General features: G+C 42.5%; 1 protein-coding gene across 1 annotated transcript; it reads left to right on the plus strand.

Annotated features, from left to right (window-relative positions):
* Positions 1–601: 601 nt before the first annotated feature.
* Positions 602–1,788, plus strand: LOC138070523 (olfactory receptor 2D2-like). Its single transcript, XM_068961784.1, has 2 exons — positions 602–750; positions 840–1,788. The coding sequence occupies exons 1-2, from the start codon at positions 602–604 to the stop codon at positions 1,786–1,788; spliced, it is 1,098 nt and encodes a 365-aa protein (XP_068817885.1).
* Positions 1,789–16,729: the final 14,941 nt, after the last annotated feature.

A 16,729-nucleotide genomic window follows, 5' to 3' on the forward strand; every position in this document is an offset into this window, starting at 1 on the left:
CCCAAGAAATCTTCAACAATACTGGGGAAATATAGAGCAGCTCAGATGAGGAGTTCTGTTGCTTTGTTTGGTTATTAGAGAGAAAAGAGTCAATATCATGAGGCTGAAGTGCCTTGAACAGTCAGGTGAGGCTTCAGGGTCTTTCTCTGTCCCATCATAAAATAAATATTTACCCATGTATATATTCTCCTAGGTTGTTTTATAGTATCATCATTTGCCTTGAACTCTTTAAAGTATTTAGAATTTGTTATAGTCGACCGTGTGAAAACTTTCCCACTCATACTATTTTTAACTCTTCCTTGTTCCTCTGATTTATAACAAACAGTGAACATTTGGCAAAAACATATTGAATCAATGACATATTGAACACCAGTAAATTTCATTCACCAAAAAAAGTAAATCTTAAATTCTATCGCTAAACTTTACAATAGCCTTGACTTTAATCACCATTTACAACCTTAATGCCAATCCTAACAGTAATAAAAACATCAACCCAAATAATGAGTGTAATAGTCTTAACTCTGATCCTTAAAGTGAGTCTTAGCAAGCTCTCCTGTCTCAAGAGAAACAGAAATTGACTTGAACAACAGAGGAATACAGAATGACTGTCTCAGGAAAGGGAGTAACAGAATGGAACATAGAATACAGCACTTCCCTGACGTGGTCTTCACCATTTCATCATGATGACCCTCAACTTAATCCTGAACCAAATCCCATGAACAGTAGTGCCCCCATCTGCAAATCCAAACTGCCTGGTAGGAAACATAAATGAAAGAAAGGTGAGAATCCCTTGGCACCAAAACCCAAAAAATCACATATCCCCCAAACTCTTTACACAGGCCGAGCACAATACAGGAACTCAACCAGTCCGCTGTGACAGAATTCATCCTGTTGGGCTTTGCCTCGAGCCCCAGGACCGACCCTCTGCTCTTCACCTTCTTTCTAGTCTTTTACCTGCTGATCCTTGTGAGCAACAGCCTCCTCATCACCCTCATCCACCAGGACACACGCCTCCACAAGCCCATGTACTTCTTCATCAGTGTCCTCTCCATGCTGGACATGTGCTACACCACCACGACTGTGCCCCAGATGCTCGTGCATATTCTCAGCAAGAAGAGAGCCATCTCTTTTGCTAGATGTGTGGCCCAGATGTATCTCTTCCTCCTCTTTGGGACAACTGAATACTGTCTTTTCTCCATCATGTCTGTGGACAGGTATGTGGCCATCTGCCACCCTCTCCGGTATAAGGTCATCATGAACCACTGGGTGTGCCTCCTCATGGTGGGCATCTGTGCAGCCTATGGTGTGGTGGGTGGTCTGTGCTTTACCTTCTTTGCTATGCACCTTCCCTACTGTGGCCTTAATGAAATTGACCACTACTTCTGTGAGGTCCCTGCGGTCCTGAAGCTGGCCTGTGCAGACACATCCCTCAACGACTTGGTGAACATCATCACCGGCTTCAATGTCATTGTGGTCCCACTCTCCTTGATTGTCATTGTCTATATCAACATCTTTTTCACCATCATGAAGATCCGCTCAGCCCAAGGATGGATCAAGGCCTTCTCCACCTGTGCCTCCCACATCACCGTGGTTTCCATGTTCGCTATTCCATGCAGTGTCACATACTTGAGCCCTGGCTCTGACTCCTTGTCAAACAATGGCAAGAAAATGGCCCTTTTCTACAACATTGCCACAGCCTTCCTCAACCCTGTCATCTACAGCCTGAGAAACAAGGATGTGAAAAATGCTTTCCTCAAACTGATGGGAAGGGGCAGGGCCCCAGAGTAATGCTTTAAAGATAAAGATGTGGGGAGACGTACAATTCAGGACTTGCACTCACACCAAAGACTCTTCCATAAGTCCTGAAGTAATGGTCTCCATAAAGCTAATGCTTCACTCTGCCTCAGTGGGAAATGGGGTGCTTGGCAATCAGCATTATCTGTGGTGGTGTGGTTTGAGACAAAGATGATTGGGAAGATCCAACACAGCGTTCAAGAGCCTGGGCTCTAGTGCCAGGCAGACCAGGATGAGATAGTTGGCTTTACCATGAATTCTTACAGCTCTTTCAGCTACTTTAAGGTTTGTATCTCTTCTTCATAGGGAAGTTGTAATAATTAAATGAGATAATATCGATACAACAAAGGTACTTAGTACAGAGCCTGCAAACATTAGTTTCAATTTTCAAGACTTTTGACTCAGGGTTGAATTATCAATCCTTAAACAGCAGTGATCTTCTGGTCTTTGGAAGTGACTGGATCTCCAGAGAGAATGGGAATAAAAAGGGTCTTGTAGGCAGAGAGTGGAAGAAGGATAAACTCAGAAACTGTCAAGTGGAGATTCTTAAGGTGCAGAAGAGACTTGAGAAGGAGGAAATGAACCTAAAAACTCAGTCAGTTAGAGCCTCTGGGGGTCAGTTGAAGTTCTCTTAGAAGGGGAAAAATTATTTTTTATGACGATGTTTTTCTGTTCTCTAGATTTCCTTGTTTCTAATAACATGCATTTTTGAAAACTATAGCCTCTCTTGGGTAATCCCAAGAGAAAGGGACTCTAAGGATGAGGGAAACTAGAGTTAGGAGGTGAATATAATGTGACCCCCAGATGCAAAATGTTGGGAGCTCTGAGAGAGGTTACAATTTCAGTGGGAAATTTTTTGTTTTGTTCCTTCTTGTTTGAAATGACCTCCCTGGAACTGTTTATTTCTCAGAGAATCTTCACAAACATGAGTTGTTTTTTTCCACACTTCACCAACCTACAAAGATCATGTTATTGGGCATCAACCATATTCACTGCCTGCTGGCTGCCACCCGAACTTCAGCACACAACAAAGCTCCCATGAGGTTCTAGAGGGATGTCCCATAAACTAACTTGTAGTCCCTTTGAATTCTTCTTTCTGAGCCCTGTGTTGATGTACACTGCCTATGAAATCCTTTGGGAAAAAAAATTAACTACGCTGGCCAAAAAATATGGCACGAGTGTCTGTTTGCTTCCGGAGAGGCCATGGCCCATGCCGAGAGTGCAGGTTCACAATATCCCCACAGGTATTACCAACCCCACCACCCAGAAGTCAGAGTGTTGCATAAATAATGAAGCAAAATTAAAGGCAAACAACAACACAGGACATATAACTGCAACATATTTACAGACGTGAATAAAAGCATTAAGACACAAAGGACACTTGCAAAGTGGTAAGAAAAAATACAAACACTCAGAAAAACTAGCAACGGGTGTGAACAGTTCATAAAAACAAAATCCAAATAATCAATAGACACATGGGAAAATCAAGCACAGTAGGGATCTAAGAAATGAAAATTAAAATATCAATGAGATACTACGTTTTCACCTTTTGAAACTGGCAGAGTGCTTAAACAGAGTCAGAGGTGGCTGAAAGCGAAAGTAAAGTGAAAGTTGCTCAGTTGTATCCAACTCTTTGCAACCCGATGGACTATACAGTCCATGGCATTATCCAGGCCAAAATGCAAAAGTGGATAGAATACAATAAAACATGGATTTTCATACACTACTCATGGGAGTACAGATTGACCTAGAAAGCATATTCATATTTTGCACAACCAAGTTATAGTAATTAGTCTAAATTCTAATTGTATGGCAACCAGGACTTTCCTAAAACCCAGTCTGTGGCCAGAGCTTTTGTAGAAAATAAAAGGTTTATTTATATGCAGTCAGCCACATTAATAGTTTAGGTTTTAGCTCAATTTGAATGTGTGGTAGAACAGACAGTAAGTTAACTGAAAGCAGAAAAACCAGCAAAGCAGATTTCTTCTCAATCTCAGATGTACTCATGCTCAGCAACAGGTTACCAAATGGAGTATTGGAAGCAGTCATTCACTCTGAGCCTGGTCTAGAAGGCTGTAGAAGTGAGGCCCACAGGTATGAGGTGACCTACCTAGATGACCTCTGACACTGTATCCAGCTCTGAGGGTCATGATTATTCAGTTCAGTTCATTTCATTTCAGTCGCTCAGTTGTGTCTGACTTTGTGACCCTATGGACTGCAGCACGCCAGGCTTCCCTGTCCTTCACCAACCCCCGGACCTTGCTCAGACTCATGTCCATCAAGTCAGTGATGCCTCCAATCATCTCATCCTCTGTTGTCCCCTTCTCCTCCTGCCTTCAATCTTTCCCAGCATCAGGGTCTTTTCCAATGAGTCAGTTCTTCGCATCAGGTGGCCAAAGCATTGGAGTTTACCAGATTACTAGATTTGCAAAACAGGAGTGCCAGGCACATCACCTCTTCCTCAATTGTTTTCCTCTTACAGGGAGTCCTCAAACATTCCCAGCACAGTATCTGCGAGAATTGGTTGCAGTTTGATGAGGGAATTCCCTGGAGGTCAAGAATCTGCCCTTCTACTATAGGGGTCATGGGTTCAATTCCTAGTTGGGGAACTAAGATCGCACAGACCACGCCATGTGGCGAAAAAAAAATTGGTTGTAGTGATAGATTCTCCTATGTCTTAACGAATCTTATGGCTGCTAGCAGTTGATGGGAGTGGTGCTCACAGAAGAGCTAAGTTCTGCTTCTGATGAACACAAAGGATGCTCTTTCCATATTAAAGTGCCACTGGCATTGAGTAAGTAGTATCTCATGGGCAGGTTCCAATAACCTGCAGGGCTCAGCCCCCGGTTATCTCCTCTGCTTCACAGTTCAAGGAGATTTACCAGATTAGAGGTACTACCATTTTGGTTAAATTCACCTGGTTTGTGGTTTCTGACAGGCAGAAGAGGTGGCTGCTACAAGGCCATGTCAGGCAGGCTAGTCCTGCACAAGTTTCCTATATGTAGCAGTCAGGTTCACTCAAGAAAGATAACTTCTGGACATGCTATGGATAAAGAGCTTGTGTTAGGAATTAGACCTTACACAACTGTGCCAAGAGCTGGGGAAGTGTCACTGGAGATGAACTAGAAGGGTCATTGGAGGATCAGAGTAAAATCATTACCCATTCATCTTGAACCTCTGGTAATGTTAGACAAGTCAGAGCTTGTAAGATCTGAGAAGCTCCAGATCCAGTCACTTAACAGATCATAACAGAGGTCTTAAAGAGGTTTCTGGAAACCCATTGCCTTTGAGTGCCCATAGCCAAGCATTCATTTGAGGTCTAGGGGTTATTGTTGGTCCCAGGGCCAGCTTTTGGTGAAATATGCTTACCAAGGAAAACAAGGACAAACTAAGACCCAATGATCCTCAGCATCTAGCCATCACTTTATCTGATCATGAAGACTTCCACTCCAACATTAAGAACTGCTACTTCACTTCTTTGGGCCAAATCCCAAAACACACAAGGAAGAGTATTCTGGAAAACAGGACCCACCTTTACCAGTTAAGGATTATTTTAGGAATAATGCATGTATTTTAGAAACTGAAACTTACACAATTGTGGGAGGAAGTGTGACCCGAGCTGACAATACCACAATCCAGCCGCCTTTATGGCAAAACATCTTTATTCTATATTTTTCATTATGGTTTCCTCTTTTATTCCGGAATTATTGGAAGTAGTTTTCAAATTTCGAATATGGGGAAGGACTTTTGTTTCTGGACATGGTTGAGTAACATGTATTAGAACTACCTTTCATTATTAAAAAAAAAAAAACAACTATATAGTAGAAGAAAATTTATGAAGCAATGCTTTTCAGGCATTGGACAACAGACAGTATATATTAGTTTACCAGTGTTGCCATAACAAAATACCATAGAATGAGTGGTTTAAACAAGACAAATTTATTTTCTCACAGCTCTGGAGGCTGGTACAAAAGTAATTGGACTGAGATTTTTAAATCACTGTAACTAAGCTCAAACATATCTCAAACATATCTTTATTAATCAAAATATGAACAATTACAATCAACACATTTTTGCCAATGAGAAATAAGTTTGCTTATTCCTGTAGCATAAAAATCCACACCTTGGGATTCAACAAACTCTTGGAAAGCATTTTCTGTCTCCTGCTGGTTGTGGAAATGGTTTCTGTGCAAAAAGTTATCAAGATGCTTGAAGAAGTGATAGTCATTTGGCAAGAAGTCAGGTGAATATGGCACATGAGGCAAAACTTCATAGCCCAATGTGTTCAACTTTTGAAGCATTGGTTGTGCTATGTGCTGTTGAGCATTGTCATGGAGAAGAATCGGGCCCTTTCTGTTAATCAGTGCTAGCTGCTGGTGGTGTAGTTTTCAGTGCATCTCATTGATTTGCTGAGCTTACTTCTCAGATACAGTGGTTTTGCTGAGATTAGAAAGCTGTAGTGAATCAGACCAATAGCAGACCACCAAACAGTGACCATGACCTTTTTTTTTGGTATAAGTTTGGCTTTGAAAAGTGCTTTGGAGCTTCTTCTCAGCCCAGCCTCTGAGTTGGTTGTCACTGTTTATCATATAGAATCTGCTTTTCATTACACATCACAATCCAATGGAGAAATGGCTCTTTGTCGTTGCATAGAATAGAGAAGACGACACTTCAAAATAATGGTGCTTTTGACATGCGGTCCCCTCATAAGGCATCCACTTATCAAGCTTTTTCACCTTTCCAATTTGCTTCAAAGGCCAAACAACCATAGCATGGTTGATGCTGAGTTCTTTGGCAACTTCTCAGGTAGTTGTAAGAGGATCAGCTTAGATGATTCTCTCAGTTGGTCGTTGTCAACTTCTGATGCTTGGCCACCATGCTCCTTATCTTCAAGGCTCGTCTCCTCCGCAAAACTTCTTGAACCACCACTGCACTGCAGGTTCTTTAGCAGTTCCTGAGCCACATGCAGCGTAAATGGAACAAGTCCCTATGTAGGGACTGAAATTCCTTCCCACTGAGACTTAGTGGAGGGAGGAGTCTTACAGCTGAGTGGCTGCATCACTGTGTGACACAGTGACAATACTAATTCAGTGTGCTTTGTTTCCCTCCAAAGCACATTCATTTGCCTTTTATGTGCTTATTGATCTTATCCAAGGCCACTTATGGAGCAGAGATAGAACTTAGGCTTGGATGCTGCTAATACCTATTAGAACCCTCATAACTATCTAGGGGTTTCCCTGGTGGCTCAGTGGTAAAGAACCCACCTACCAATGCAGGAGATATGGATTTGATCCCTGGGCCGAGAAGATCCCCTGGAGAAGGAAATGGCAACCCACTTCAGTATATTTGCCTGGGGAATCCCACGAACAGAGGAGCCTGGTGGGCTACAGTCCATGTCATTACGAAGGGTCAGGCACGCGCTAGCAACTGAACAACAACAGCACTGTTTTCAAAGACCACATACCTAATTGTGGCATCAATGCTACTAAATCTGTTACTATAGCAACAACCACATATTATTGAACACTTCCTCTTTTTAAAGTTTTTAATTGGAGGAAAATTGCTTTGTAATGTTGTGTCGGTTTTTGCCATACAACATGAATTAGCCATAATTATGCATACTGGACCTCCTTCCCCTCCCTGTGTCCCACCCCTTGGTCATCAAATTGCCAGGCTGGGCTCCTTGTGCTATAGATAGATAACTGATGAGCAACTTCTCACCAGTTATCTATTTTACACATGATAGTTTAAATATATTGATGCTACTTTCTCCATTTGCCCCACTCTCTCCTTCCCCCACTGTGCCCACAACTCCATTCTCTACATCTGTGTCTCCCTTCCTTACCTGCATATAGGTTCAACAATACCATTTTTCCATGTTCCATATATATGTGTTAATATACAATATTTATTTTTCTACTTCTGACTTATTTCACTCTGTATAACAGGCTCTAGTTTCATCTACCTCACTAGAACTGACTCAAATTCATTCTTTTTTATGGCCAAGTAATATTCCATTGTATGTATGTACCACGGCTTCTTTACCCACTCATTTGTAGATGGACATCTAGGTTGCTTCCGTGTCCTGGCTATTGTATAGTGTTGCAATTAGCATTGGGGTACCTGTATCTTTTAGAATTGTGGCCTTCTCAGGGTATATGCCCAGTAGTGGGATTGCTGAGTCATATGATAGATTTATTCCTAGTATTTTAAGGCATCTCCATACTGTTTTCTGTAATGGCTGTGTCAGTTTATATTTCCAACAACAGTGTAGGAGGGTTCCCTTTCTCCACATCCTATCCAGTATTTATTGTTTGTAGATTTTTTTGATGGTGGCCATTCTGACTGGTGTGAGGTAATACCCCACTGCAATTTTGATTTGCCTTTCTCTAATTATTAGGGATGTTGAGCAGCTTTTTATGTGAACGTTTACTCTTATCAGATGCTACACTGGGTGCTATACATAATGTAATTAATCCTCAGGACAAGGTAGGTAAGTCACTTGATTTGTCAGCAGACACAGAGAGTTTAAGAGAATTAAATGACTCATTCATACATAGCAAATAAATTGTGTAGTAGGAATTTGAACTTGGATCTTCTAGATTCCAAGTCATTCTACTATGGCATCTCTGTTGCAATACTGATTTACAGGGTATGTATAGTCAGAGGATAGAGTGTCTGCAAGGCCGGGTGTAGGAACCAGGTGGTCAGAGGCCAGGACAGAGGCACAGTCTTCCTTGGACCCACTGGAAGGTTGCTCCCCAGCAACATACCCTCTTGGGTCCTATTGGTATTCTAGGAGAGAAAAGCATCAGACTAGGTTGGCTTCATTAACTGCTGCAGTTATCTATTTTACACATGATACCACTCTTTCTTGTGCAACACAGAAGGCAAAAGACCAGACAGCCAGACAGACTGGTGGCTGAGTGCAGCCTCGCCAGAAAGGAGCCTGTTTCGTGGGTGGGAAGCAATGACCAACTGTGAGAGATGGTCTAGCCCTTCAAGATAAAATTCAAATTCTGAAGGGTGTGGTGATGAAGGTGAAATTCAGGGCAAGGTGAAGTACAGCGTGGGCACTGGGGGACTTACGGCCACTGCGGAACACTTTTACCTTGGTAGAGGTCGCTGATGAATCCAGGTCAAGTGACACTTAGTGGTAAAAGGGTATCTGTCTGTAGGAGGATGGCCTGAGCCACTGCACGGGAACTGAGCACAGAACTGGATGAGTCCTGGTATCGGAGGGATTTTAGAAAGAGCATGTCATCTTAAAACAGGTCCCCAAGGCAAAGACCAAAAAAGTCATGTTAGTATCCATATAACTGGAAGATGAAGTTGGACAAACCAGCAGCTGAGCATGCCTGGATGTTATCTCAGAGTAATAGGCCGGAATGCTTAGGTCCCCAGAGAAATGGCTCATTTATCCAGGTAAGATGAATTTTAGGGCTAAAAAGTATCAATGATAGTGCTTGTTCCCGACTATGGGGAGAGAGAAGGCCAGCCAAGGGTGGGATTGGATAGGGTGATCGCATACCCTAGTTTTCATGAGGCAGTTATGGTTTCTGCCTATTATAGATCAATTAATTCCTATAATTAGTTAAAACCCTCCCTTTCACTCTCAAAATGTGTCTGAATTTGGACATTGTATGGTTTCAGAGATTAGAAGGCCATGGACCTGGTAGATACCTGATATGGGGCAGCCCTGCCCATGGAACATGCAGTAGATATTGTGTAATATACTCATAAATTTAAAAAAGTTTTAATTGAAATAAAGAATCAAAAATTTTATATGGTGTCACAAAAATTTCTGAATTGCCAAAGGAATATTGAGAAAAAGACCAAAACTGGAGACAGACACTCTCTGACTTCAGACTATATACGAAGAAGATAAAAGTACTAATTCTGAAAGATACATGAAACCAATTTTTTATAGCAGTATTATTTATAATATTCAAGATACAGTCATAGATCTTGATATATTTTGTCTCTTGATAATTTGTTCCCTTCTCTGGATATGGTTCTGAAGCCCCAGAAAATACAATGCCTCTCTTTCTTTTGCAACACAGAAAACAAAAGACTAGACAACCGGAGAGCCTGGTGGCTGAATGCTGACTCCACTCCTTCCTAGCCGTACGGCCTTGTGCAAATCACTTTCCCTCTCTGAGCTTCATTTTCATCCTATTTAGAATGGAAAGCAGTGCTATGAGTGTTAAAAAGGTACCTGTAAGATGCTTAGCACAGGTTATGGTACACAGAAGGGGCTCAGTCAGTGGTATATGTCTTCTGACAGCAAAAAGTGAGCAATATTAAGGGCCAGCCCTGATCTCTGGTGTGACACCCAGACATCCTGTGGTAGGCACAGGAGCCTGGCAGCCTGCATCCACAGAGGAGGACCCCTGCCCAGGCCACACGTTTCTCTAGCTAGGGGGAGGAGACACTGCCTGTGTGGTGGCAATTCCCTTCCTCCCTTAAAGAGAGTGGACCTCATGAATATGACATTCTTGGGATTTCAAGCAGAGATTTACTGTTCAAGAGGGGACTGCACCTCCTTAAACAGGTAAACAAGTAAGGAGGTTTGTCTAATGTGACAGGCAGTGCTGTGTCAACTGTTTAGTGTTGTTGCCTCACTGAATCCCAATCTGGGTTCAAATCTCCATTTGGTCTCTATTAGAAAATCAGGCAGCAACTGGGCTGCTTCTGAGGTGCTGCTTGAGTAAGCTCCAATAAGGGCCACCATCACCCCACTAAGGCTCAGCTGCAGGACTGGGTCGTCTTTGCATCTCAAGATCTAGTCCTCTTCCCAGTCCTGGCCACCCCAGATCCATTGCTGCTTGTGGCCTGGACTGAGTGGGGCCGGGTTTCCCTTGGCTCCAAATGGGGCATTGTGAGGCTGCCTTGGGAAACCCAGCAGATGCTTACTTAAGCAGACTTCTCTCTATTTTGTCTCAGGGGCAAGCCTGCGGGCAAGCACTCCTCATGAGCAAAGCCCAGGTTTCCCCAGTCTTTCTGCCTGACCCAGCAAATCCCCAACCAGCTGATATGTGAACTCCATACCCTTTTACTTCGCCATCTTGATCTCCTCCCGTCAAAGACTATTCTTTCTTCATGTTTATTTATTTCCATTTTCTGTTGTGATCCCCCATCTATCCACTCATTATGTCCATATTTTCCTTTAACAGTTCCTTAGTGTGTTTATTAAAGAAGCTGTTTTAAAGTTTTTCTGTTAATTTCAATGTCCACATCATTTCTGTGTGTTTCTGTTGACTGTTTTTTCTCTGATTCTGAGTTACTTTCTCCTGCTTCTTTATATGTCTAGTAAAATTTGATTTTTTGTAGGGCATTATTTCAACTTAAAAGATGCTACAGAGTTGATAGTCTACATTTTTTTGTTTCCCTTCAAAAATTGTTGAAGTATATCTGACAGAGTGCTAACTTATTGTCATATCAGTTGGATCCTATTGAGACTTTGCTTTTGGCTCTCACAGTAAATCAGGAGTAACAAGGACTGAATAGCTCTACTCCTGAGATAGAGTTATTTTGGGAGCCTGGAGTATATAGTGAGTTATCTCCACTTTGGATGACAAGTTCAGTGTCCCCCTGCATGGTACAAGCACCTGAATTTTCATTCACTTCACAGACCCAAGTAGTTGTTTCTTCCATGTCTCATTTTACCCTGTGTGTATGCATGTCAGTGACTGGCTAACGGCTGAAGGAGGCCTCTATGTAAATTTCTGGAGTCCCTTTTCTGTAAAGTTTCTTCTTCTCTCAAACCTGTGTTTCACAACTTCCTCACTGTCTCAACAGTGCACAGTTCTGATCTCTGTTTCACCCAGTATAGGGATTGCTGCTCTCTGCTTGGTTTCCACTTGCTTGTGGCCACTTACTTGTGGTACTCTTGGCCAAAAATCTCTTCTGCATATCTCCTTTTTTTGAAGAATTACTGTCTTTCTCTGTGTTTTGGACTGAACTGTGTCTGCTCCCTACTGCTCCAATTTCACATGTTGAAGGCCTAGCCATTCAGTATCTCAGAATGTAACCATGTTTGGATATAGGCACTTTTAAGAAATGATTAAAAGGATTCAAGCAAGGCTTCAGGAATACATGAACCGTGAACTTCCAGATGTTCAAGCTAGTTTTAGAAAAGGCAGAAGAACCAGTGATCAAATTGCCAACATCCACTGGATGATGGAAAAAGCAAGAGAGTTCCAGAAAAACGTCTATTTCTGTTTTATTGACTGCCAAAGCCTTGACTGTATGGATCACAATAAACTGTGGAAAATTCTGAAAGAGATGGGAATACAAGACCACTTGACCTGCCTCTTGAGAAACCTATATACAGGTCAGGAAGCAACAGTTAGAACTGGACACGGAACAACAGACTGGTTCCAAATAGGAAAAGGAGTACGTCAAGGCTGTATATTGTCACCCTGCTTATTTAACTTATATGCAGAGTACATCATGAGAAACACTGGGCTGGAAGAAACACAAGCTGGAATCAAGATTGCCAGGAGAAATATCAACAATCTCAGGTAGCAGATGACACCACCCTTATGGCAGAAAGTGAAGAGGAAGTAAAAAGCCTCTTGATGAAAGTGAAAGAAGAGAGTGAAAAAGTTGGCTTAAACTCAACATTCAGAAAATGAAGATCATGGCATCTGGTCCCATCACTTCATGGGAAATAGATGGGCAAACAGTGGAAACAGTGTCAAACTTTATTTTTTGGGCTCCAAAATCACTGCAGATGGTGATTGCAGCCATGAAATTAAAAGACGCTTACTCTTTGGAAGGAAAGTTATAACCAACCTAGATAGCATATTGAAAAGCAGAGACATTATTTTGCCAACAAAGGTCCATCTAGTCAAGGCTATGGTTTTTCCAGTGGTCACGAATGGACGTGAGAGTTGAACTGTAAAGAAAGCTGAGTGCCAAAGGATTGATGCTTTTGATCTGTGGTGTTGGAGAAGACTCTTGAGAGTCCCTTGGACTGCAAGGAGATCCAACCAGTCTATCGTAAAGGAGATCAGTCCTGAGTGGTCATTGGAAGGACTGATGCTGAAGCTGAAACTCCAATACTTTGGTCACCTCATGTGAAGAGTTGACTCATTGGAAAAGACCCTGATGCTGGGAGGGATTGGGGGCAGGAGAAGAAGGGGATGACAGAGGATGAGAAGGCTGGATGGCATCACCAATTCAATAGACATGAGTTTGGATAAACTCCGGGAGTTAGTAATGGACTTGGAGGCCTGGCGTGCTGCAATTCATGGGGTTGCAAAGAGTTGGCATGACTGGAGTGACTAAAATGAACTGAACTGAACTGAAGAAATGATTAAATCAAATTGAGGACTTGACTGCGTACTCTCAAAGGCAACAGGTTCCCAACGAGCTTTTTAAGTGTTCCCCTGTTATGGCCTGTTAAATGACTGGATCTGGGGCTTCTCAGATCTTCCTTTAAGCTCTGACTTCTCTACCTTTGCCCAGTGATTCATGATGAATGAATAGTGATTTTACTCTGATCCTCCAATGCCCCTTCCAGGTCTTTACTTCCCCAGTTCTTGGGACAATTGTGTAAGGTCTAATTCTTAAAGTAGATTTTTCTTTTTTTACCCATAGCATGTGCAGTGGCTATCTTTTTAAGGGAACACTGACTGTTACATATAGTAAGCCTATGCAGGGCTAGCCTGCTTGGCATGGCCTTGTAGCAGACACTCTTCTGTCTGGTGCAAACCTTGGACCACCTGAATTTAACCAAAATGGTAGTACTTCTGATCTTGCAAAGCTTCTTGAACTCTGAACTGCTGCTGCTGCTGCTAAGTTGCCTCAGTCGTGTCCGACTCTATGCCACCCCATAGACGGCAGCCCACCAGGCTCCGCCATTCCTCAGATTCCCCAGGGAAGAATACTGGAGTGGGTTGCCATTTCCTTCTCCAATGCATGGAAGTGAAAAGTGAAAGTGAAGTCGCTCAGTTGTGTCCAACTCTTCGCGACCTCATGGACTGCAGCCCACCAGGCTCCTCTGTCCATGGGATTCTCCAGGCAAGAGTACTGGAGTGGGCTGCCATTGCCTTCTCCAGGACTCTGAACTAGAGGGGCTAACTGGGAGCTGGTCCTTGCAGGTCACTGGAGCCTGACTATCAGATACTACTTACTCAGTACCAGTGACACTTTAATGTGGGGACAGCATCTGTTGTGTTCATCAGAAGCAGAACCTAGCACTTTCTGTGATCACCACTCCCATCACCTGCTAGTAGCCAGGAGATAATTATGCATCCCATTAGAGACACAGAGGAATCTATAACTGCAACCAGTTTTGATAGGTACCACTCTGGGAGCAGGTGAGGACTCTCTGTAAGAGGAAAGTAATGGAGGAAGGGGTGATGTGCCTGGTGCTCCTGCTCTGCAGACCTCTAGTAATCCTGACCCTCAGAGCTGGAGACAGTGTTAGAGGTCATCCAGGTAGGTCTCCTGGGCTCTGTGGGCCTCATCTCTGCAGACTTCTTGAGCGAGTTCAGAGTGAATGACTGTTCCCACGACTCCATTTGGTAGCCTTCTGGTGAGTATGAGTATATCTGGGATTGAGTTGAAATCTAATTTGCTGATTTTTCAGCAGTCAGTTGACTTTTTGTTTGACCTCACATTCAAACTGAGTTGAACTTAGACTATAATCATGGCTGACTGCATAGAAATAAACTTTTATTTTCTTCCCTGCAATGCTCTGGCCACAGACTGGGCCTTGGGAAAGTCCTGGCTGCCATACAATCAGGGACTCAGCTAATTACTATCACATGGTTGTGTGAAATATGCATATGCTTTTTAGGTCAACCTGTACTCCCAGTGTGTTATGTTAGTCGCTCAGTTGTCTCTGACTCTTTGCAACTGCATGGACTGTAGTCCACCAGGCTCCTCTGTCCGTGGTATTTTCCAGGCAAGAATAGTGGAGTGGGTTGCCCTTTCCTTCTCCAGGGGATCTTCCCCAAGCAGGGATTGAACTTGTGTCTCTGCGCTTGTGCATTGGCAGGCAGATTCTATACCACTGTGCCACCTGGGAAGCCCTATTTAAGTGAAGTGGAAGTCACTCAGTCATGTCTGACTCTTTGTGACCCCATGGACTGTACAGTCCATGGAGTTCTCCAGACCAGAATACTGAAGTGGGTAGCCTTTCCCTTCTCCAGGGGATCTTCCCAACCCAGATTTGAACCCAGGTCTCCTGCATTGCAGGCGGATTCTTTACCAACTGAGCTATCAGGGAAGCTCATACTCCAGTTAGCAATGTATAAAAATCAGTGTTTTATTGTTTTCTGGCCACCTCTGGCTATTGTTTAAAAATGCTTCCAGTTTATAAAGGTGAAAAAGCAGTATCTCATTGGTATTTTAATTTGCATTTCTTTGGTGCCTATAGTGGTGTGATTTTCCCATATGTTTATTATTACTTGGGTATCTTTTAAATAATGTGTTCATATCTGTTTCCAATTTTCCTGAGCATCTGTTTTTTGTTTTTTTTTTACCAATTTGTTAGAGCCCTCTGTGTTAATGCTTTTCTTCACATGTCTGTAAATATTTTGAGCTTTATGCCCTGTCTGGTTATTTTCCCATAATTCTGCTTTATTATTTATGCAGTACTCTGGCTCCTGGACAGCAGGGTTAAGTAATATCTTTAGGGACATTGTGAATTTGCACCCTTGGCATGGAACCTGGCCTCTCATGGAAGGGACGGACATTCATATTATATTTTTTGGCCAGCCTAGCTGATTTTTTTCTGTAAAGTGTTTCATAGGCAGTGTACATCAGCAAGAAGCTAGGAAAACAGACCAAAGGGTCTGCATGTTAGTTTATGGGACATGTTTCTAGAACCACATGGGAATTGCTTTGTTGGTTGGTAAAGTTCCTGTGACAGCAAGTAGTCAGTAAATATGGGTGATGCCCAGACTGGTGAAGCCTGGGGGACAAAGCAATCATGTTTGTAAACATTCTATGAAAAATAAATATATTTCCAGAGAAAATCTCTTTAAAAAAATGGGAGCTGAGCAAAAACCTCCCCACTTAATTTTTAACTGAACTCCCTTTTTTTCATTGATGCATTATAGTCATTCCTCTCCTCTCTAATTTCCTGCATCCTTAAGGGGACAGAATCCCTTTTCCTTGAGATTACCTAAGAGAAGCTATAGTTTTCAAAAACGGACATTATTAGAAACAAGGAGAAAAGGGAAATCAAGAGGTATAAATCTACAGAAGAACAGAAAAAAAAAATGGTCATAAAAGAGAATTTTCAACTTTCTAAGATAACTTCAACTGACCCCAGATGCTCTAACTGGCACAGTTTGTAGATGGGTTATATAGGTTAATTTCCTTTTTCTCAAGTCCCTCTGCACCTTAAGAATCTCCACTTTACAGTTTCTGAGTTTCTTCTTCTTCCATTCTTCCCCACCACAAGCTTCCCCGCCCCCCACTCCCCCACTTTTCTCTTTAGGGATCCAGCAACTTCCACAGGTCAGGAAGATCATTGCCATTTAAGGATTGATAATTCATTGCTAGTAAAATTAACATTTGCCAAAAGAAATTATCTATGCCATGCTCTGTACATTTTGTGTAATATCTCGTTTAATCATTGCAATTTCTCTCTGAGGAGAGATACAAACCTTTGAGGAGTTAAATGTGTTGCAAGAATTCACATGCCTAGTAACTGGTAAGTCCAAGTCTCATCTTTCTCTCTCTGGCACTAGAGTCCAGGCTCTTAACAACTGTGTTGGATCTTCCCAATCATACTTGTCTCAGACTATAATGCCATAGAAAATGCTGATGATCAAGCACCTTGTTCTCTCCCACTGGGCCGGGCTGAAGAGTTAGCTTTATGAAGACCATCTCTTCAGGACTGGTAGAAGAGTCTTCAGGGCGAGTGTACACCCTGCATTGTATGGCTCCCCACAATTTCATCTTTAGAGAG

The sequence above is a fragment of the Capricornis sumatraensis genome, chromosome 2, assembly GCF_032405125.1.
Source record: "Capricornis sumatraensis isolate serow.1 chromosome 2, serow.2, whole genome shotgun sequence".
Lineage (NCBI taxonomy): Eukaryota > Metazoa > Chordata > Mammalia > Artiodactyla > Bovidae > Capricornis > Capricornis sumatraensis.

Coding starts and splice junctions, on each gene's coding strand:
- LOC138070523 (XM_068961784.1), top strand. CDS start 602: ATGACTGTCTCAGGAAAGGGAGTAACAGAATGGAACATAGAATACAGC. Junction 751..839: donor CCCATCTGCAAATCCAAACT/GCCTGGTAGGAA, acceptor CTCTTTACACAG/GCCGAGCACAATACAGGAAC.